The sequence below is a fragment of the Nilaparvata lugens genome, chromosome 11, assembly GCF_014356525.2.
Source record: "Nilaparvata lugens isolate BPH chromosome 11, ASM1435652v1, whole genome shotgun sequence".
Classification (NCBI taxonomy): domain Eukaryota; kingdom Metazoa; phylum Arthropoda; class Insecta; order Hemiptera; family Delphacidae; genus Nilaparvata; species Nilaparvata lugens.
The window spans coordinates 4012718-4034167 of NC_052514.1; the positions used below are offsets into that span (position 1 = coordinate 4012718).

The window sequence follows — 21450 nt, forward strand, 5'->3', positions numbered from 1 at the left end:
TGGCGCACTCACACAACTTTCCTTGTCGTTATGAAAATTTATCACCTGGCGCTAGTGTTCCCGCGCATATAAGTCTACTATTCAAAGATCCAAGACAGCTGGTGACAAAACAATAACACTGGAGACACACGAAGTCTGCTATTTCTTCATAGTGAATGATTCAATAGAATCAACAGTTGCCAACAGTTTGCAATTGAAATAATGACATTTTCTCGAATTTCGAGCTTATTTTCAATTTTAAGTGAAAACGTTACTGAACATTAATTGTAGAGATTTTCATGCTTAATCTTTTCCACCCAGAATTTTTAGTTTAAATTGTATCTGAAGCCTGATACTTGAGAATCTAAAATCAAACTTTGCATAGATGGCTCCTGGAATTTTTACAGATATGAGACTTGTGGCAGTTGATAGAGCTTATCAATGACTATTTTAGGTATGAATTTGATCAAAATCGTTGGTGCCATTTTTGAGAAAATCGCGAAAAACCCTGTTTTTGACAACATTTTCGCCATTTTAGCCGCCATCTTAAATTGAATTTGATCGAAATTGTTCGTGTCGGATCCTTATAGGGGAAGGACCTTGAGTTCCAAATTTCAAGTCATTCTGTTAATTGGGAGATGAGATATCGTGTACACAGAAGCACATACACTCATACATACATACACACACACACACACACACACACCACACACACACACACACACACACACACACACACACACACACACACACACACACACACACACACACACACACACACACACACACACACACACATACACACACACACACATACCAATACCCAAAAACCACTTTTTTTGGACTCAGGGGACCTAGAAACATATAGAAATTTAGAAATTGGGGTACCTTAATTTTTTTCGGAAAGCAATTACACTTTCCTTACCTATGGTAATAGGGCAAGGCAATTAAAAAGGAACATACCTATCAAATTTCATGAAAATCTATTACCGCGTTTCGCTGTAAATGCGCAACATATAAACATTTAAACATTCAAAAATTGAGAGAAATGCCAAACCGTCGACTTGAATCTTAGACCTCACTCCGCTCGGTCAATTATTATTTCTCCAGCATTGTTTAGTTTATTTAATCATTTTTTATTTTATTTTCAATCACCTATTAAATTTGTTTTTCAAATGTGAGAATATTGATACTGATGGGCACGCATCATAAACAAAAATTGAAACCCTACCTTAAAGAAATAGACACGGCCAGAAATCTGTGTAATGCATGCAATGAATAATCCACTTGTCAGCTGATTGATTATGAATAATTCTATAGTCTGATTGATCCTATCTTCAAAGTAGATGATATCAGAGTATGGAGGAATTCCTTTTCTTTTCATATTATCCTTAAAATACAAAATTTCAAAAAACCTTGTGTATACATTGACTCGCAATTGAAAAATGAATATTGCTGCCAAATCTCATCGAATTCTATCAACGCGTTGGCCGTAATCGCGTTACATACAGACAAAAGAAAATCAGAGTTAAAACATAGACCTCACTACGTCCGGTCAATTAGCTGTTTGAAGGATATTAAAAAATGCGGCCAGTATTGAGAGTAGGTAAATCTCAATCTCACATCAGTGACTAAAAATTTACTTGTACTTTTTCTCCATTTGTTTGGCCAGGGCTAGCAGGAGATTGAAGTATGACACTGCTGCTTGTACTGCCTGTGAAAAATACAGCAATATGTAATTTAGAATCACAGAGAATTCAAAAGAATAAAATGTTTTACAGTATTGACAACGGTTTATTATTAGTCAATAGTAGAAGGATACCGGTATAGATGGAAAAAAATGGAATCAAATTTAAACGGAACGAATTCAATGAGAACCAATGAATGAATGACTGTCACGACAATGAAATGACATCATCATCATCTTCTTCTTATTCTTCTTTTTCTCCTGTTCTTTCTCCTTCTTCTGTTACATTCTATACAATTTGGATATAAAGCCTTAGTATATTATGTAGGTAGGTAAGTGGGCTACATTTAACTATATTTATATAAGTGGCATGAAACTGTTGAATTATTTTCAATGTGAATATCAATCCCCTGTTTTCCAAAAGCTACACAACTTTAGATAGCTGTAGCTCCTTCAAAATTATGTGTAGGAGAATTAACTAGACATCAGTTTGTAGAAAATTAAATTCTCTACAACAATGAAAATAATCAAAATTTGACTACGATGCATAATTGAGGAGTTATTATTGAAAAACTAAAGACCTGTATCATAATTTTCTCAGTTCTCTGTAAACTACACAACTTTAGATAGCTGTAACTCCTTTAATTTCATTTGTATATTAATGAATCAAACACCAGTTTGTAGAAAATTTAATTTTCTACAACAATGGATATGATAAAAATTTCGCTACGACGCATCGTTTGGAAGTTATTAGTGAAAAACTAAAAAACTGCAATTTTTCAAAGCTCTCAAAGTGACTTCAGACCTCAGAACTGGAGGATTCAGGAATGGAAAGATTGGTGGACTGGAATTCCGAAGCCTGCTGCAGTCTAGCGGATAAAACTGTAACTAGAATTTTGAAATAGTGGACGCTACTGCGATCTAGCGGATGAAATTGCAACTAAACTGTACTTTTCCAAGCGTAAATTCTAATGCAGGGGTTCAGTTTTCTTCGAATTACATCAAAACTATTCATTCTATCGAAAAATATTATAGGACAAAATGTGTAGAGAAATAATTTATCTATCGATTACGAACATTCAATCCTCATTTTTTTCAAGGATTGAGTTAGAATTCGTACTAATAGTCTCGTCAGGTTATCTGAGAACTGAAACTGTACTTTCAAGCATGAATTGTAATGCAGGGTTTCAGTTTCTTCAAGTTTTCTGCTTCTTCATCATCACCATCATTTTTCTCCCTTATTTTCCTTGTAGCACTTCTCTCCCTTTTAATTCTCTTCCTCCTTCTTCTTCTTCTTCACCAACTTACCCACTGCCAACACACGCTCTGATCCATAATTTCTCTTATTTTGTCTTCTTCTTCTTCTTCTTCTTCTTCTCTTCTTCTTCTTCTTCTTCTCTTCTTCTTCTTCTTCTTCTTCTTCGTCTTCTTCTTCTACTTCTTTTTTTCATTCGTTAATACTCAAAATGCAAAGCATTTCTAATGAAATATAGTCTTGCGTATTGCTGTAATTATGGCTATTCAATACACATCTTCCATTACGATTTAATATTAGCTAGACTTCAGTACGGTACACAATTTCAAGCTGATCAAAACACTGTACATATACTATACTTACTGTCACAAAAGAGCCCAAAGTGATAGGAACTATAGAGCCAGCTTTGAAAATGATCGGCTTTTTCTGGCACTCTGCGACTATTATAAGCATTTTCCTCACTTTTACACTACTAGTGTACCAGTGCGAACAGTGGAGATATAGGGCTGAGGCAAAATTAAAACGAATGAAGTGAGAGGCATATTTAGGGTACAGAAGAGCAAACAAACAAAGTACAAAAAAAAATTCACGATGTGCCGAGGGAAGAGAGGAAAATGGGACCTCGATGTGTATCAAAAGCATGTGAAAAATTCAAGACAAGATTTTGTAATGAAATATCTGAAATGTAGCGCCAAAATTTATTCAACGAATTTTGGAAGAAAATGGATTGGAATTGTAAAAAAATGTATGTATATTCATTAGTAGATGTATGCAAAGTAAAACAGGAAACAAAAAAAAATAATGATACTTCCAGAAGAAAATTATCATTCTTTTATCACCTGAAATTCAAAGAAGAAAAATATGCTGTGTGTAAATTGATGTTTTTGAACACCCTTGGTGTCACAGAAAATGAAGTCCGCTATTGGATAGAGAACAAATTGACTGAAAAAAAGAGAATGGATCTACTAATAACTCTCTTGGGAACCTAAATGACATGGAACGCTCATCAATCTCTGATCAAGTGAATACTTCAAATAATAATGATTCACGTAATAAACTCGGCCAAACAAAGATAGCTCGGGGTCATAAAAAATCATTTATTCTTGAATTTTTGGAGGCACTACCCAAACTTCCCTCACATTATTGCCGTAAATCATCCAATAAATTGTATTTGCAAACTGATGTCAGATCCATGACTCATTTACACGAAATTCACCAGAATCATTGCAAAAACTCGCATGAACAGCCTTTTGGAAAGACAGAATTCAAACGGACCGTTAATAGCTTGAATTTAAAAATATTTAAACCTCGAAAGGATAGGAGTGATTTATGCTATGCATACGAAAATAATAATTTGGAAAAAGACGTTCATAAGAAACATGTTTTACGAGCTAATCAGGCACAAAATGAAAAAAATAGAGACAAGCAAGATGCATTGGATAGAAAGTGTTATACCCTTTGCTGTGATGTGATGATGGTACAGAATTCTGCGAGTTCTGCTTATTACAAATTAAAGTTATGTGTACATAATTATACTGTATATAACTTGGCTACACACGATGCCCAAAATTATTGGTTTGACGAATGCACAATAGATTTAAGTGCATCAACATTTGCCTCTTGTCTAATACAATACATAACTGAACTCCTTGATGTTGCTTTGAAACCCGTGATAGTATATTCAGATGGGTGTGCTGCTCAAAATAGAAATGCAACCCTATCTAATGACAAGATATCTGAGTATGACAAGGGAAGTAACAACTACACAGAAATTCTTTGAGAAAGGTCACAGTCATATGGAGGGCGATAGTGTACATCGAGTCATTCAACAAAGCTACAAAAATCAAGATGTTCATCTGCCCAGCCAATTTGTTGGTTTCTCTAAAATTGCCCGAAACATCCTTTTCGTTACAGAGCAAAGCTATGTGCCCCTGAAATGTTTCTGAATTATAGCAAAGACTCAGTGGTATACCAATCAATCAGGCCTGGAAGGAAAAAAGGAGATGCTAAAGTAATATATATATACATGTTCTTCATTACGAACCGTCTGGAATCATAAAGTTTAAATTGAATTTCAATGAGGAACTACAGGACTATCAACACCGGCGACTACCAAAAGTTGAAAAGAAGGATCCAGCATCTTTTCCATTGCTCAACTCCATGGGTAGGAGGAAAGTGGCTCGAGATAAGTGGGAAGATCTGCAAACATTAAAATTGATGATACCGCTGGATTGCCATGGTTTCTATGACAATTTGCCTTATGAGACTGAAAGTAGAAGAAGGAAGAATTAACCATGAATAATCAAGTTACAATGTAAGAAAGTTTTTGCATATTTTTATGAAATAACAGAATGAGTTGGGTTCTTCATTCATTCAGATATTGCTCAGGTATAATAGTTAGTATAGCTCAGTTTATGAGAGAAACTATTGATTTTTAGTATTTTTTAGAATTATTATTTTTTTCTCATTTATTTTTTATGAGATAAAGAAATCTGATAGTTTTTCAAGTGAATATTTTTGAAAAGTAAAGCTATTAATTTTTAGTATTTTTAAATAACTGTATAAGAAAAACGTTACTCCTAGTCTTGGAAGGTCTCAATTCAGTAGTCCAAAAATATGCAGAAACTTTCTAGAGAATTTATTCCATTTTGAACTTTCTTGACCATTTTTTCATCAATAAATTTTCTAAACTATTTTTAAAACTGATTTTTTTCCACCCAATAGAAAAAGCAAAGCCCGAGGTAGAAGAAAGTAAATAATTCTAGGTAAGTTTGTGAGAATTCATTTTTCATGGTTAATTTAAGTCCAACACCACATATCTCTGTTAGCTGTGGCGAACAACACCACCTAACTCATTTATATTCCTAATTAATATATTATTTCAATTTTTCTGTATGAAAAATGTTCAGAAAGTTCACACTTTACACTAAAACGTATGATTTGAACTCATTCAAGGTAAATTTTCTTGGAAAAAGAGATTTTTTGCTTTCCTCTAAAGTTGTTTGAATTGAGATAAGTGGTGTTGCTGTGGCAACGACGATATACTATACTTACTGTCACAAAAGAGCCCAAAGTGATAGGGACTATAGAGCCAGCTTTGAAAATGATTGGCTTTTTCTGGCACTCTGCGACAATGATCAGCATTTTCCTCACTTTTACACTGCTAGTGTACCAATGCGAACAGTAGAGATCGTATTGGAATTCGTTGCTCTGAAAAACAATAAATTCGAAGAAATTATTAAAAATCAAGAAAAAACTAAATGAATCTTAATCCAATTCAAATTTACTGAGAGACAAAAAACCAAGATTGCATGATTAATAAAATACGGTACCTAAAGTAACATTTTTGCTATCCCCTCACAAGACCCTCCTTAAAGTGTGTACCTACCTGTGAGTCATAGGATTAACCATTTTCGACCGAGCGAAGTGAGGTCTAAGATTCGGTTTGGCATTTCTCTTAATGTTTATATGTTGCGCATTTACGGCGAAACGCGGTAATAGATTTCCATGAAAATTTGACAGGTATGTTCCTTTTTTAATTGCGCGTCGACGTATATACAAGGTTTTTGGAATTTTTGCATTTCAAGGATAATATAAAAGGAAAAAGGAGACTTCTTCATACGCCAATATTAGAGTGAAAATCAGACTATAGAATTTATTCATCATAAATCAGCTGACAAGTGATTACACAGATGTGTGGAGAAGCCAGTCTATTGCTGTATTTCCATAAGGTCTATAGTTTTAATCAGGTACTTGTGGATGAGAATACAGCGTGAGGTCTACTGTTCACAGAACTACTAATTAAGATGAGATATTCAAATCAATGCATTGTCCACATTATATTGAAAACCTCGTACATAATCATTTAGAAGTAAGGTTGAAGGGATTCCAACCTCACTAAATTCTCCTGATTTCTTCCAAGGTCAATCAATATTAAACGATTTTCAATTTTTGTATTCTCTGAGCCTACCTTGAGCTTAAGAGCACTGTACCAGTATGAAGAAAAAGTTTGAGAAATGTATATACAATATACATTGGATTTATAATTCCTTCAATGATATTTGATAGTGGCTAAAAGTGTCCACTTATCCTAGCTCTCAATATATAAAGAATGTTCAATAGTTATTTGTATAACTAGAGTGAAAAGTACGACTTTTTCTCCCTGTGGGAAAAAGTTTGAAGCCCGAGGCGAAGCCGAGGGCAACAATTGTCCTGAGGGAGAAAAAGTATTTTTCGCTCGTGATGTACACAACATTTTTCCTCCATCTACATTTTTTTATAGAAACTGCAAATTAAATCATTCTAATAACTTACGTATTGGTGACAATGTTTCCTAACAACATAACCTAAAATCTAAAACCTGAAAACCGGTCGTCTGATTGGCACTGCCGATTGCGCTATCTATCGGCAAAATTTGTAACAATTATATCAGATGGGCGTCTACCAAAAATGGCCTACTCCAGATCACGCGGTTCAGATTTGAATTGCAGAATGCAGATCAAAAATATTTGTTGGCTGGTATTTTGAATAGAATAAATATTTTAAAAAGTGTATAAATTTTTATCGTCTACTAATATTAAGAATATAATAATTATTATACAAACATATATTTTATGAGTTTATCAAATTTCTGGTTGTGGTATTGAATTCAGTTGACTCAATGACAGACACCTCTATTATGCTTTCTCATCTGAGCTTAGACCTTCTAACCTATTACAATGTAAGTTTCAAAATAGAGATGCTCCCCATGTTATTTAAATGGAGTCACTTTTACTCCCTAGGGAGTTTTTCTGTTTTTTACTACCGAGAGCGAAAAAGTGACACTTTAGTATTAGGTTTCAGGGAGTAAAGTAAGTACTTTAGACAGAAGGGGGAGGAAAAAAATATTGCAGTCTTGTATTTTTCTCATCCTACCTTTAAAGAAATGAACAATAGCATTGATTGAAGCAACGTCGAGTTAGGAGTAGTAGCTACTGGATTATTTTTCAAAATTTGTACATTCATTGTCATTTTAATTACCGTACATCAACTTATTTTTGTGTTGATAGTTTCATTGAGAATTCATTGATTTTGTGGCTTTTTAGTGATAAAAGATTCAAATGTGTGTGAAGCCATGTTTACACCAGTGTTGTCAACTGACATTTCACTAAATTACGGCTATTTGTTGCCATAAAACTGGATTTTTCAGAATTTGTACAAACATTGACATTTCATTCACCATACATTAACTTATTCTTGTGTTATTAATTTCATTGAAGATTCATTGATTTTTTGGCTCTTTAATGATAAGAGATTCAAAAGCATGTGAAGCCATGTTTACACCAGTGTTGTCAACTGACATTTCGCTAAATTACGGCTATTTGTTGCCAAAAAAAGCACAGCAACATTCAACTTGTTTTCTATAGAATATCTTGACTAGGTGAGAACAAGAGGATGCAGAGGCAGATGCTTGTTGGAAGAATGGAAGGAACGAGGAAAAGAGGTCGCCCAAGAACACGTTGGCTGCAGGATGTGGAAAAAGATCTAGCGTGCCTAGAAGTGAGGAACTGGAAGAGACTAGCTAATCAGAGAGATGAATGGAGGCAAATTGTTGAGGAGGCCAAGGTCCACGCAGGGCTGTAACGCAAGTAAATAACTTGACTATGAATTTCTTTGACGAATAGGTACTTGATAGTTGTGAACAACATTTTGTTTACAACTATGGTGTGAATGTGGTTTTACACTAGAGATAGAGGTTGTTGAATGAATTTAATTGTGACAGAGAGATTAAGCTACGTATATGAATCCTCTACTATAAAAAGAGCAATTTCTGTTTAGATACCTATTTATATTTATATACCTGTTGTTCCTTTTCCAATCATTCATAGTTGAGAATGATAGTGTATGTTTCAATGTTTCAATGTATATGTTTGTATTTCGCCGGATCTCGAAAACGGCTCTAACGATTCTCACGAAATTCAGAACATAGTAGGTTTATGATATAAAGATTCGATTGCACTAGGTCTCATCCCTGGAAAAACTCGCTGAAGGACATTAGAAGGATAATTAATCCTTGGAAGAACAGATTTCGTCGTCTGTCGATAACAGAAGATGCGTGTGCCTGTGTGGGAGATCAGCTGTGTAATCATTCAAACAGCTTACCGTATTTCGCGAGAAATTTTAATAGACTCTATCAAAATAATCTGATTTGTTGACATGACATGGTTCATCACTCTAAATTAGAGTATATTCATCATAATATTCAAAGTTAATCATTATTTTACAATTTTAAGTGATTGGTGAGTGTTATTTTGTTATTCATTTTGGTTTGTAAACAATCTAAATTAGAACTTTTCTGTTTTTGAATATTTTGACTGAAAATTGGACCTGGATTCAAGTGTATGAAACATAGCCTACTTTTTGGACCATTTATAGTGTATAAATCAAAATTCGGGGAAGAAACAGTTTTGGGCTGTGCCTGTTTGTCCTTCCCCAATTATTTTGAAAAATTGTGCTCTGTTTATCAATAAATAAATAACGAGCTAAGCTCGGTGCCCCGATATTAAACAATCAAACAAGTAGTAAGAGTACTAACAATAATAATAACACCATGCCCAATTGACAAATAGCTCATAGTATTTGAAGAATACTAAATAAAACTTATGTAATATACAAGAATACGAAAAATTGAAAAATAAATTCTGTAGAAAATATTATACAGACCGTACTAGTCAATCGTTCTCCACAGTAAAAGTTGATGAAAGCATGTATGGAGATTGAGCTGAGTAGGAGCAATCCACATGTTATTCTGTACAATGACATCATTTTTACTCCCTGTAAAAGTAAAGTGACTGATAAAATATTCAAATTATGATAAGAAGTTTTGTTTTGTGAAGTCGAATAAATGAACTTACACACATTTGCAAAGTATTATAACATTATTTATTGAAATTTAAATTAAGAAAATCATAATCATTCGTTACAAAAAACAGAACTTGACATGCCATAGAAGTAGGATGAGACTTGTTATTATTATATGATAACAAGATAAATTGTAATAAAACTTAGATAATTATATTCTGTTCAGTCACAGTGATATTAGATCTGAAAGAATGGAATGAATAAGATAATGAGTTCGTTATCAATAATTATTCGAAATTCAAATAAAGATCTAGCTACAACTTGCAAGAGGAGAAGCTAAACTGATATAATAAAGTAATCTCATGCTCTCATCCAAAAAAATGGAATTTATACAGTAATGAGACTTATTTCAAACTATCTGAATAACATCAAGGCATCTCACTCAACTAATGCTGACAGTTTCAGCTTCATCCAAATATAGAAAATTGAAGAATAAGTTTCATACGAAAATCCTAATTCAGCATTTGAACAAAAAAATTGAATTTCTAATTTATTTTCATCTGTAGAGAATGAAACATTAGAAATTCTAGTTTAGTGTCAAATTATGTGTTGACTGAGTAGAATAATCAAGGAAAATTGAAATATTTTACTTACCTCATAAATTTGGAAGAAGCAATAGCATGCTATAACTTCTGCTATCACGAATTGTGACAATAGAATTGCACTGAATACTTTGAAAGTCTGGTTACAAAACCTGGAAACAATATTTTTGTAGAACATGCAACTTATCTTTATCTTGATAACGAATATTATCAAGTTGAAGCAACAGAAAGATATCACATTCAAATACACAAAGTGGAAAAATCATCTTCTAAATAAAGATTAACAAAAACTGATAAAAATGAATCAAAAATGACAAACTAATCCTAAGTAACTATCAATCACTCTCAAGTTTATTAAATAGTATCAATACAAAATAACCATGAATTTGAGAGTGGTTGCATTGAACTCAGAATAAATTTTCAAATGATTGGCTATCTAAGAATTATTTGGTGATTGACAAAGCCGTAAAGGTGGCTACACACTGGAAATCCAGTATATATAGACTGGTTTATAAATGTTTCTACTCACTTTATTGATATTGTTAATGCTTTGTTAAAATTTATGTTATGGTTTAAATAATAAGTGGTCTGACCTGGACACGGAAACGAACGATTTGGTGATACCAAAAAATTATTCAGCCAATGACCGGTTATTGAGATATTACAATTCGTGAGTGCCACAGACCAAAATAGTTCATTTATTCATTTATCATTCATACATGACATTGATTGTCATAAAATGACATCGACAATAATTGTCATACAGTTCAATACACAAACGTAATTATTATATACAAACGTAACGTTTGTATTGAAACTGTGTTTGAGTACCTACATAAAGATTTTTATTTTGTGAATTGCATTTTTTGAAAAAAAAAATATCTTTATTTATTTGATGTCTGTCAATGTCTGACAGACATTGTCTGAGAGACAATGTCTGATGTCTGTCAATGTCAACAATATCCATTAATAATCAAATAATAATAATAAAAATACAATTATTAATATTATATACATTTAATTCTCTTGACAATAAATACTCTCATGCAGGGAAAGCTTCCCTGTACGCATGGAGGAGTTGCTGCAAAACCTGGAAACAATATTTTTGTAGAGCATGCAACTTATCTTCATCTTAATAACGAATATTATCATGTTGAAGCGACAGAAAGATATCACATTTAAATGCAAAAAGTGGAAAAATCATCTTCTAAATAAAAAGATTAACAAAAACTGATAGAAATGAATCGTAATTCACAAACTAATCCTGATTTATACAACTATCAATCAGTCTCAAATTTATTTAGTATTATTTATACAAAATAACCATGAATTTGAGAGTGGTTGCATTGAACTCAGAATAAATTTCAAATGATTGACTATCTAAGAACATATTTGGTGCTAACAAAAAATTATTTAGCCAATGACCGTTATTGAGATACTACAATTCGTAATTGCCACAGCCCAAAACGGTTCATTTATTCATTCATTTATTCATACATGACATTGATTGTCATAAAATGACATTGACAATTGTCATACAGTTCAATACACAAACGTAATCATTATATACAAACGTAATATTTGTATTGAAACTGTGTTTGAGTACATAAATATTTTTATTCTGTGAATTGCATTTTTTGAAAATAAATATCTTTCTGTCTGTCAGTGTAAAAAGTATCCATTAATTGACCGAGCGAAGTGAGGTCTAAGATTCAAGTCGACGGTTTGGCATTACTCTTAATGTTTAAATGTTTGAATCTTTAAATGTTTGAATGTTTATATGTTGCGCATAATAGATTTCCATGAAATTTGACAGGTATGTTCCTTTTTTACTCTGTTGCATATCCATATTTTAATTGCACGTCGACGTATACACAATGTTTTTTGAAATTTTGCATTTCAAGGATAATATAAAAGGAAATGGAGCCTCCTTCATTACGCCAATATTAGAGTAAAATCAGACTATAAAATATTTCATCATAAATCAGCTGACAAGTGATTACACAGATGTGTGGAGAAGCCAGTCTATTGCTGTATTTCCATAAGGTCTACAGTTTGAATCAGGTACTTGTGGATGAGAATACTGCGTGAGGTCTACTGTTCACAGAGCTACTAGTAATAAATTAGATAATTTATAATAATAATAATAAACTTCATTGCCAAAAACAATGCATACAAAATAATATTTAATCATCTAGAGCTTAAACTAATAATACAAAAAAATACAATTATAAATATTATATACATTTAATTCTCTTGACAATAAATACTCTCATGCAAGGGAAGCTTCCCTGTACGCATGGAGGAGTTGCTGAAGACCCTAGAAACTCACTTATAGTAAAAAAATCAATTTGTTTATAGAATTCCTTACATAATGTATCCAGTAGTTAGAGCTAGAAAATGAATTACAAGGCTTTGAGAAACAAAAAATTAAAGTCATACAACAAATAAAGAATAAGATAAAGGCTATAAGATGAATTCTTCTCCAATTATTATGGCCATAGCTAACTATGGCAGAACTCTTCAGGGTTTGATAGAAATTAATTTGGACTTCCATTAACAAAAATAATTGACCGAGCGAAGTGAGGTCTACGATTCAAGTCGACGATTTGGCATTTCTCTTAATGTTTAAATGTTTATATCTTGCGCATTTACGGCGAAACGCGGTAATAGATTTTTATGAAATTTGACAGGTATTTTCCTTTTTAAATTGCGCGTCAACGTATATACAAGGTTTTTGGAAATTTTGCATTCAAAGAATAATATAAAGGAAAAAGGAGCCTCCTTCATACGCCAATATTATAGTAAAAATCAGACTATAGAATTATGCATCATAAATCAGCTGACAAGTGATTAGACAGATGTGTGGAGAAGCCAGTCTATTGCTGTATTTCCTTAAGGTCTACAGTTTCAATCAGGTACTTGTGGGTGAGAATACTGCGTGAGGACTACTGTTCACAGAACTACTAGTTACCTTTTGAGAAACAGATAGTGTCCAACATTCCTCTTGATTATCTCAATGGCTTGATGATCCCGTATATTGAAAGTGTTGAACAGTTTGTATGTCTCGGTTCCCATATCCCTGTAGGATTGGCCGAGCATTTTGATCTGGGCATTGGCCATACTAATGCAACCGCCATAGACTATGGTTGTAGCTATTTGTACACTGGCCTGTACCGTTGACACCAAGACTATTGCCGTGTACGTCAGGTATGGGAAGGAAAATGATCCTGTACAAAAACCAAGTAACAAGCTATTCAAACGTAAATCATCTCTCCAACTTTGCAAAAGACAAATTAATCGCAAAATTTAATAACTAAGGGCCGTTTGCACAGTATAGATTGCTAAACTCGATTAAGTTAATCTGAAAGTTAAAACTTGAATTGGTTTTCTAAGTGCATTTACTAATCCAGTAAACTAGTTTAACGTTAACTTGGTAATAGAATGTCATCGTTTATAATATCAGGAAGGGTAATTTTTACAGGAAATTTGCTATTTGCTTACAAACCATCAGTGAATTGAGATTATGTAGCTACTATTTCCTGGTTCAAAATCCACAGAGCTGTAAGCTGTACGGTAATAAAAGTGAAAGCGATCAAGAAATTTTTGTCATCGTTTATAATATCAGGAAGGGTAATTTTTACAGGAAATTTGCTATTTGCTTACAAACCATCAGTGAATTGAGATTATGTAGCTACTATTTCCTGGTTCAAAATCCACAGAGCTGTAAGCTGTACGGTAATAAAAGTGAAAGCGATCAAGAAATTTTTCAAAAAATGATGAAATTCTTTATACTATTAGAAACAATCTTATATTCAGTTGGCACCAAAAAATATAATCTAGAATGTGAGATAAAAACCTTATTTTGTTATGAAAATTTACTTAAATCTACTTCGGTCTTCCTCGTTTATTAGAAAGAAATCTCTCGAAAGCAAAATATCTCAGTTATGTGTTATCAAAAACATGTTTTCTAATAGAAAATCACTGTTAACAATTGTCTTATTTTCTATCAAGTGGCTTATTGAATCAAATACTAAATTGGCACTTGCTTTACTCAAGCAAAACCGTTAAAAAAATTTTCTATCATCCCAGAAATTTAAATGATTCGTATTTTGCCCAATTTTTTTCAGTTCCAAAATTTCTTTGCAGTCATCTCTATCAATCACATTAAAAACTTCTATCAATTCCTGTCAATTCTATCAATAATGATTCACTATAACCTAAATAAAAATTATCGTCTACAGAAGCATTAAATCCAAACATCAAAAAATAATTTACTATTAGCTGTTTCCCCATCAAATCTTACAGATGTCTAGTTAATCCAAATTATTTGGTTCAAACCTCCTGTTTTGGAGGTTTAAACTTTCCCAGAGTTTAATAACTCAATACAGAGTTTAAACTGATACTGTGCAAACGGAATTTTAGTTTAAACCAAAAAAAATAATCCAGATTTGGTTTAAGCTTTAGCTTAAACTTACACTGTGCAAACGGCCCTAAGTGGTCATTATACTAGGGTAATTTTGATGGGATGTTATTATTAGTACCTACAATGAGGTCCACGTTATAATGGCAGTATTTGAATAACATTGGTGTTGCTGTCCTTGTCTGTCATTCGACAAAGCAGAGAGCGCTATCCTTTTCTAGCTCCGTAACGTTGCCAGACCGGCTGGGTTTTATTTCACTCTAATATCAGAGAAAACTTATATAAAATATGCTATAATTGTAAACCGCTATATTTGTATTCTGTGCTAATATGAAGAAACTCTTCAATATCTCTGTTCATAGTGTAAATTTTAGTAAAAATTAATCTTGAATACTAAATTTCCAATTATAAAAGTAAAAATAGATCTAATTTCTAATTATTCAATTTAGTTTAGTGATAGTATATGGAATCACAGTAAGTGGTTCTTTCTTACTATATTCTACAATTAGTAAAATTACCTGTAAAGTAGGCTAGTGTTTTATAAGTAGCCTAGTGATGAATATTTTTTTATCAATTATAGAATCTCATATTGCAATAATTATCAATTCGCATAAAAACAAACATTCAGTTGTCGATTTGCATCGTTAATAAACAAATTAACTTTCTCGAGAAATCTTTTGTCACCATTTATTTCCATCTAACAATTTCTCACATCTACATTTATTGCTGATTTTCTTTCTTTTTCCTTTTCGTTTTTCTTTTCTTTCAATCTATTAAGCCTTATATGGAAAGTTATAGTTTTATTTTTCTCTTCTCTGACATTGTTTACTGATAGAAATTTCCTTTGGTATTATTATTATCATTCATATATAAATAGATTTATTATACTTATTATTATTTTATTATAGGCTACTTATTGTACTGTTACTTCCCCATACCACGGAATAAGCATACCAGTAGTGCTTCTTTCCTCTGTGCCCATACATAGATCCGTCTATGTGGGGAAAATATTCACAAATTTGTTTTTAGATAATATGTTGTCTATGTAAATGTATCTTGTGTATTGTATTGTGAATTGAATTAAATAAAATTGAATTGAAAAAACTTGACTATTCAAGATAACATTACATCAAAATGAATCAGTATTTATCACAAACTTTTTTTGACTCAGATCTTATTTCATTCCATTGAACGCAGCTTCAAGTTAACTTCAATCCTTGTAATAATACCATGAATTCATTATCTACTTATTCATTTATAATCAATACGGTAATCAAAATGAATTATCTTATAAAGTATTCTAATACGGCTACTTGAACTGTTTAGTTATTATAGAAATCACTATTGGCCTTTTTTAAACTTAACACAACTAGTTTCAGCACTCATGACATTTTCAAATCAAGTGAAATAATTATAAAAATCATTATATAGTACCCTCTTTGTACCTTTTTATATAAACTCAACTAGTTTCAGCACTTATGTCATTTTCCAATCAAAGTGTCATGAGTACTGGAACTAGTTGTGCTTATAATATAAAAAATCTGGTGTGGTACACTCACACAACTTTCCTTGCTCATTGAACTGTAAGCATCATTCTTGAACGAGAATAATTTAGAGGAATAACATAATGACGATTGGCGGCAACATATTTGAAACTACGATCAGACTACTGTATATGTGTATATATAATTGTTTTCAGAGTACTCTTTCCTTTGTGTAAATTGTGAAATTCGATGATTTTTTAAAAGTCGTCAAAACAGCTGTTCTACAGATGAAATATCTCGACTATGTGTTCTTTTTATGAACTGCTCTACCTACCTACATCATGCACGAGAAGGAGGTTACAAAGTGCATTTCTCAAGGATGAGGTAGACCTCCCCATTAGTTTCCCAGAAAGGATACTCATGCCAGTTGATAGAGCTGATAAATAACTATAAAGGGTATGAATTTGAAAGAAATCGGTCAGGACATTTTTGAGAAAACCGTGAAAAACATGTTTTTTAGTAACTATCCGCCATTTTTCTCAAGAATATTACGGAGCTCCTGCAATTTTCCCAGAAATGAGACTCATGTCAGTTGATAGGACTTATAAATCTATGGTATTTATTTGAAGAAAATCGTTAGAGCCGTTTTCGAGAAAACGGTGAAAAACATGATTTTTTAGTGATTATCCGCCATTTTTCGCAAGAATATTACAGAGCTCCTGCAATTTTCCCAGAAATGAAACTCATGTCAGTTGATAGGACTTATAAATAGCTATCTATGGTATGAATTTGAAGATAATCGTTAGAGCCGTTTTCGAGAAAATCGTGAAAAACATGGTTTTTTAGTAATTATCCGCCATTTTTTTCGCCATCTTGAATTGAATTTTATTGAATTTCTTATTGCCGGGTCCTCATGGTATAAGGACCTTAAGTTTAAAATTACAAGTCAATTGGTTAATCAGAAATGGAGTTATCGTGTTCACAGACATACACACATACACACATACACACATACACACACAGACCAACACCCAAAAATCATGTTTTTGGACTCAGGGGACCTTGAAACGTATAGAAAACTTGAAATTGGGGTACCTTAGTTTTTTTTTTTGGAAAGCAATACTTTCCTTACCTATGGTAGTAGGGCAAGGAAAGTAAAAAAGTATAAAAAGTAATGATTGATTTCTATTTACTTTATTTTCCTCTGATTCCGCTTGTAATGGGATTGATAAATTGTTGGTTGAACTAATTTGATTTATGATGTAATTTAAAATTTGTAACAAAATAATTAATATTGATTGTATTCAACAAGAATTACAGGTCCTAACTCTCTAGGAGTTGGATACAGAAATTAATAAAAGATAATGCTGTTATATTATAATTGATAAATAAGATGTACTGATCAAATAAATGAGGGGTTAAATATCGCTTGGCTAACGAGAGGTTAAATTTGGATCTTACTCTTTATCTCATGAGAAAGGTTTTAATTGTAAAATAATTAAATGTAGAATGAATAATATAATTTTTATTGATAATTTAAAAAGAATTATTTTCAAAAGATGAAATATGATTTCAAATAATATTGACAAGATATACCCTCAGATAAAAATAATATAATTAATTTGGCACTCACTCTGCCCAAATGGGAGACCCTCTCAGTAGGGAGAAGTCGGGCTGGTTGATCTGCTGTAGATGTTTCCAGGTCCCGTCCTTACCACCGACTGCTCGAGCCTCTCATTTTTTCCATAATTTTACTTGTCATGAATTTTCACCGTCGTCAACAATTTATCTATTCATTGTGAAAATTCATGGCAAATAATAAAAATTATGTAGTTCTATTACACGCTTTATTTATTTTATTTATTCTTACAAAAATCTAGGAGTGCAACAGGCATAACAGCCCAAACGCACTCATGAATACAGGAAATACATTATTAAAAACTATTAAAAAAAAAAAAAAAATATATATATATATAATATATATATATATATATATATATATATATATATATATATATATATACTAGAAAAGTAATAAAAGAGAATGTTTAAAATGGTACATGTGAAAAACAGACAAGAAAAATACTTTACTTTACAAAATTCATTACTCTCATTAGTGGCCCCGTGTGCTTTCTTGAAGGCAATTCTATCTGGTAGCTGGTAGCACCAACCTATCTATTACTTTGCACCTTACATCTGTTACTTGTATTTTCTACATTATTATTGAATCTAAGTCAGTGATCCAGTGCTTGTTATTGAACTATTCCCAATGGTTCATTCGATGAAACTCAACTTGCTTACAAGGTGTAGGCTATACAGACTAATTTGAGTTACATACAATTCGATACTTATTGAACGTACGATTTTTTGGCGTCCTTTCAAATTCTATTAGATTGAACACAACTTGGCAAAAATATTATGTATATCGTGTGTTTGTCAAGCCCTATTCAATCTCGTAGAATTTATAAGGACAGCTAACAAATGTACGTCCAAAAATCAATGTGTGCTTCACACACCACTTATGTTCGACTAAATTTGTACTTGTCATCGATAGTAATGTGTATGTTTATCCAATCACTGTATGCTACCAACACTGGTTTACAGCCGAAAGTGCCTTCAAGTAACCACACTGGTCCACCAATATATTGCTCGGAGTGGAAACCTTAACAATAGACCGCGAAAATGTCGAAATTCAATAACAATAGGTGACCACTGAAGGGTCTCTAGAACTTTTACCTGCCAATCCATTTTTGTTTTCCGCGGCTCCGTCTCATTTCTTTAATCCGATTTCTATAATAATGTGATAAAAATCATCATCTACATCTATAGGATTGATAATAACATTCATATTTCCCCTACCATTGACTGGTAGCCTACTAAAGATTACCTACTACTAATATTATCAGCGTTATTTTATCCAAATATCCAAATAGCCAAAGTCGTGATCATGGCCAGGTCTTCCTGGATAGATCGTGTCAATTAAACATGGTACATAAAACTGTAGGCAGCGTCACAGTCCAGCAAAGCTGGATCAAAAAAATCCTCTAACCGGTAGATTACATTACGGTAGATTATATTACGTATCACAGTGCTAAATCTACAGCTTACCTTCATCAACATAGGGCAGAGATAGCAGGAACGGGAAATCAATGCCACAGAACGGTGCTACAGCATACACCAACACAGCACCAATGAAAATACAGGAGAGAATCCGATACAAAAACATAACAAGCTTCTCCTCATCCCTCTGAAAATTACTTTTCCTCAACAAATTCCTCTCAAAATTATTGAATCTATTCTCGATTATCGATATGTTATCACAAATTATATCCTGGTAGATTATGAAAACCATGTAGGTGAGCAGACTGTGGAACATGATTGAGGTGAGGAGGAGTATCTCAGTGGCGGCAACTAGACTTTCGAATTGTTGAAAATTTGTCAAAATATTCAACGGGACAAACAAGAGCACCGCAATAAACATGGCTGCTTTCGGTTTGTTGATACGTCTAGATTTTTCATTGTTCCAAATGCCAATCATTATGATACAATGCTTTGCTGAGCTCAGATAAGTTGATTCTTTGTGAGACATGGTGAATATTTTCAAAGCAGTTGATAATGTTTCAAACTTCAATTCTTATTATTGTTAATACAAAACTATGTATTGTACTTGAATTTGTTGTAGAATTTCAAAATTGAAGTTCATCTAGGAAATATCTTAAACTACTGTTCCTCTCACATTTATTTTTTTAGAATTTTGAAGTTGAAGATCCAGGAAATATTAGGAACTCTTACATTAATTTCATATTTAAAAATTGAAGTTCGTCTAGGAAATACAGTATCTAAAACTACTGTGCCTCAAACGTTTATTTTTTAGAATACTGAAGTTGAAGATCCGGGAAATATTGGTAACTCTCACAATAACATTTCATATACTGTAATTTAAATTTCATGTTATGAGTTTGCAATATCGATGACCAAAAACTCTGATATGAGAATAGAAATTAAAAAATATATGTTAATATTTAAAGCTTTAAAATTCATGCAATAGAGAAGAGCATGAACATGAATTTATTTGCAAAACAAAGTGACTTCAGCCTACACTTCTAGCAGTATTTCTTATAAATAACATCAATGATGCTTTTCTTTCAGTCTATAGTCACAGTTGAAAGTTAATCTAACTATAGCCCAATTGAAGATAATAATATTATATAGAGTATATATTATAATATTATAGAGCACAAGGAACAAACTATCATACATAAGTGGTAGACACTGACTGTATTACATTGAATTCTCAACAATTGTAGGATAAGAAAATGTACTTTTCTGAGTAGTTTTTCAATATTTGAAACATTAAAAAAAATGTAGCTTATTTCAATGGAGAAAATAATTGAGTTCTTGTGGAAAGTTAACAAGTTTGAAGCAGACTTCACACAATAAGGAATAAATATTTGAATATTTCATATCCCAGCAAGTGCAGCAGCCAGTACGGTATAAGTAGGATGCCTGTACCTAGTCATTAATATAATATATAGAGCACAAGGAACAAACTATCATACATAAGTGGTAGACACTGACTGTATTATTGTATTCTCAACAACTTTTACTGTAGGATGAGAAATGTAGCCTACTGTCTTTTCCGAGTAGTTTTCCAATAGTTGAAACATCTAAAAAATGTATTTCAATGAGGAAAATAATCAAGTTCTTGTTGAAAGTTAACAAGTTTGAAGCAGACTTCACACAATAAGCAATGAATATTTGAATATTTCATATTCCAAGAAGGGCAGCAGCTAGTACGGTATAAGTAGGATGCCTGTACCTAGTCATTAATATTTTTATTGGTGACAAATTTTGCTACAACTTGCTAGAGTTAGGGTAGTTGGAGTTGAATTTCATGATCAATTACCAAGTTCATAAATAATAAATAAGTATCATTGGTACCGATATTGTTTGCTAATATTTAAAATAGGTAGTTAAAATAAGTAAACCATACACTAGGAGTGTTGTTAAGTTCTAATAGATTTTCAATAATGATAAGTTACAGTTTACAGTACTGTATTGATTTTTATTGCTGAAATTCATCTACCCTCTGAATAATTAGAACTCCTTCCTTTTTGAGAGTGTACAATGATTTATAATTGAAGTATTCATTATAATCAAAACTCGACGCAATTCATCAC

General features: G+C 32.3%; 1 protein-coding gene across 1 annotated transcript; it reads right to left on the bottom strand.

Moving 5' to 3' along the window:
- Positions 1 to 1497: 1497 nt before the first annotated feature.
- LOC120353627 (odorant receptor 23a-like) lies at positions 1498 to 19808 on the bottom strand. The gene is made up of 6 exons (XM_039438172.1): positions 19379 to 19808; positions 13338 to 13593; positions 10416 to 10515; positions 9624 to 9734; positions 5976 to 6131; positions 1498 to 1693 (listed from the first exon to the last, which is right to left on the bottom strand). Exons 1-6 carry the CDS (start codon positions 19806 to 19808, stop codon positions 1619 to 1621), a joined length of 1128 nt encoding a protein of 375 aa, XP_039294106.1. The 3' UTR covers positions 1498 to 1618.
- Positions 19809 to 21450: the final 1642 nt, after the last annotated feature.

Bases quoted from the DNA above. Each gene is read 5' to 3' on its own strand.
- LOC120353627 (XM_039438172.1), bottom strand. From the start codon at position 19,808: ATGATTGGCATTTGGAACAATGAAAAATCTAGACGTATCAACAAACCG. The intron at 9,735-10,415 runs GTAAGTAAAATA...TTACTTTTACAG, and splicing joins GCTTCTTCCAAATTTATGAG to GGAGTAAAAATGATGTCATT. The intron at 1,694-5,975 runs GTAAGTATAGTA...TATTTTTCACAG, and splicing joins CTTTGGGCTCTTTTGTGACA to GCAGTACAAGCAGCAGTGTC.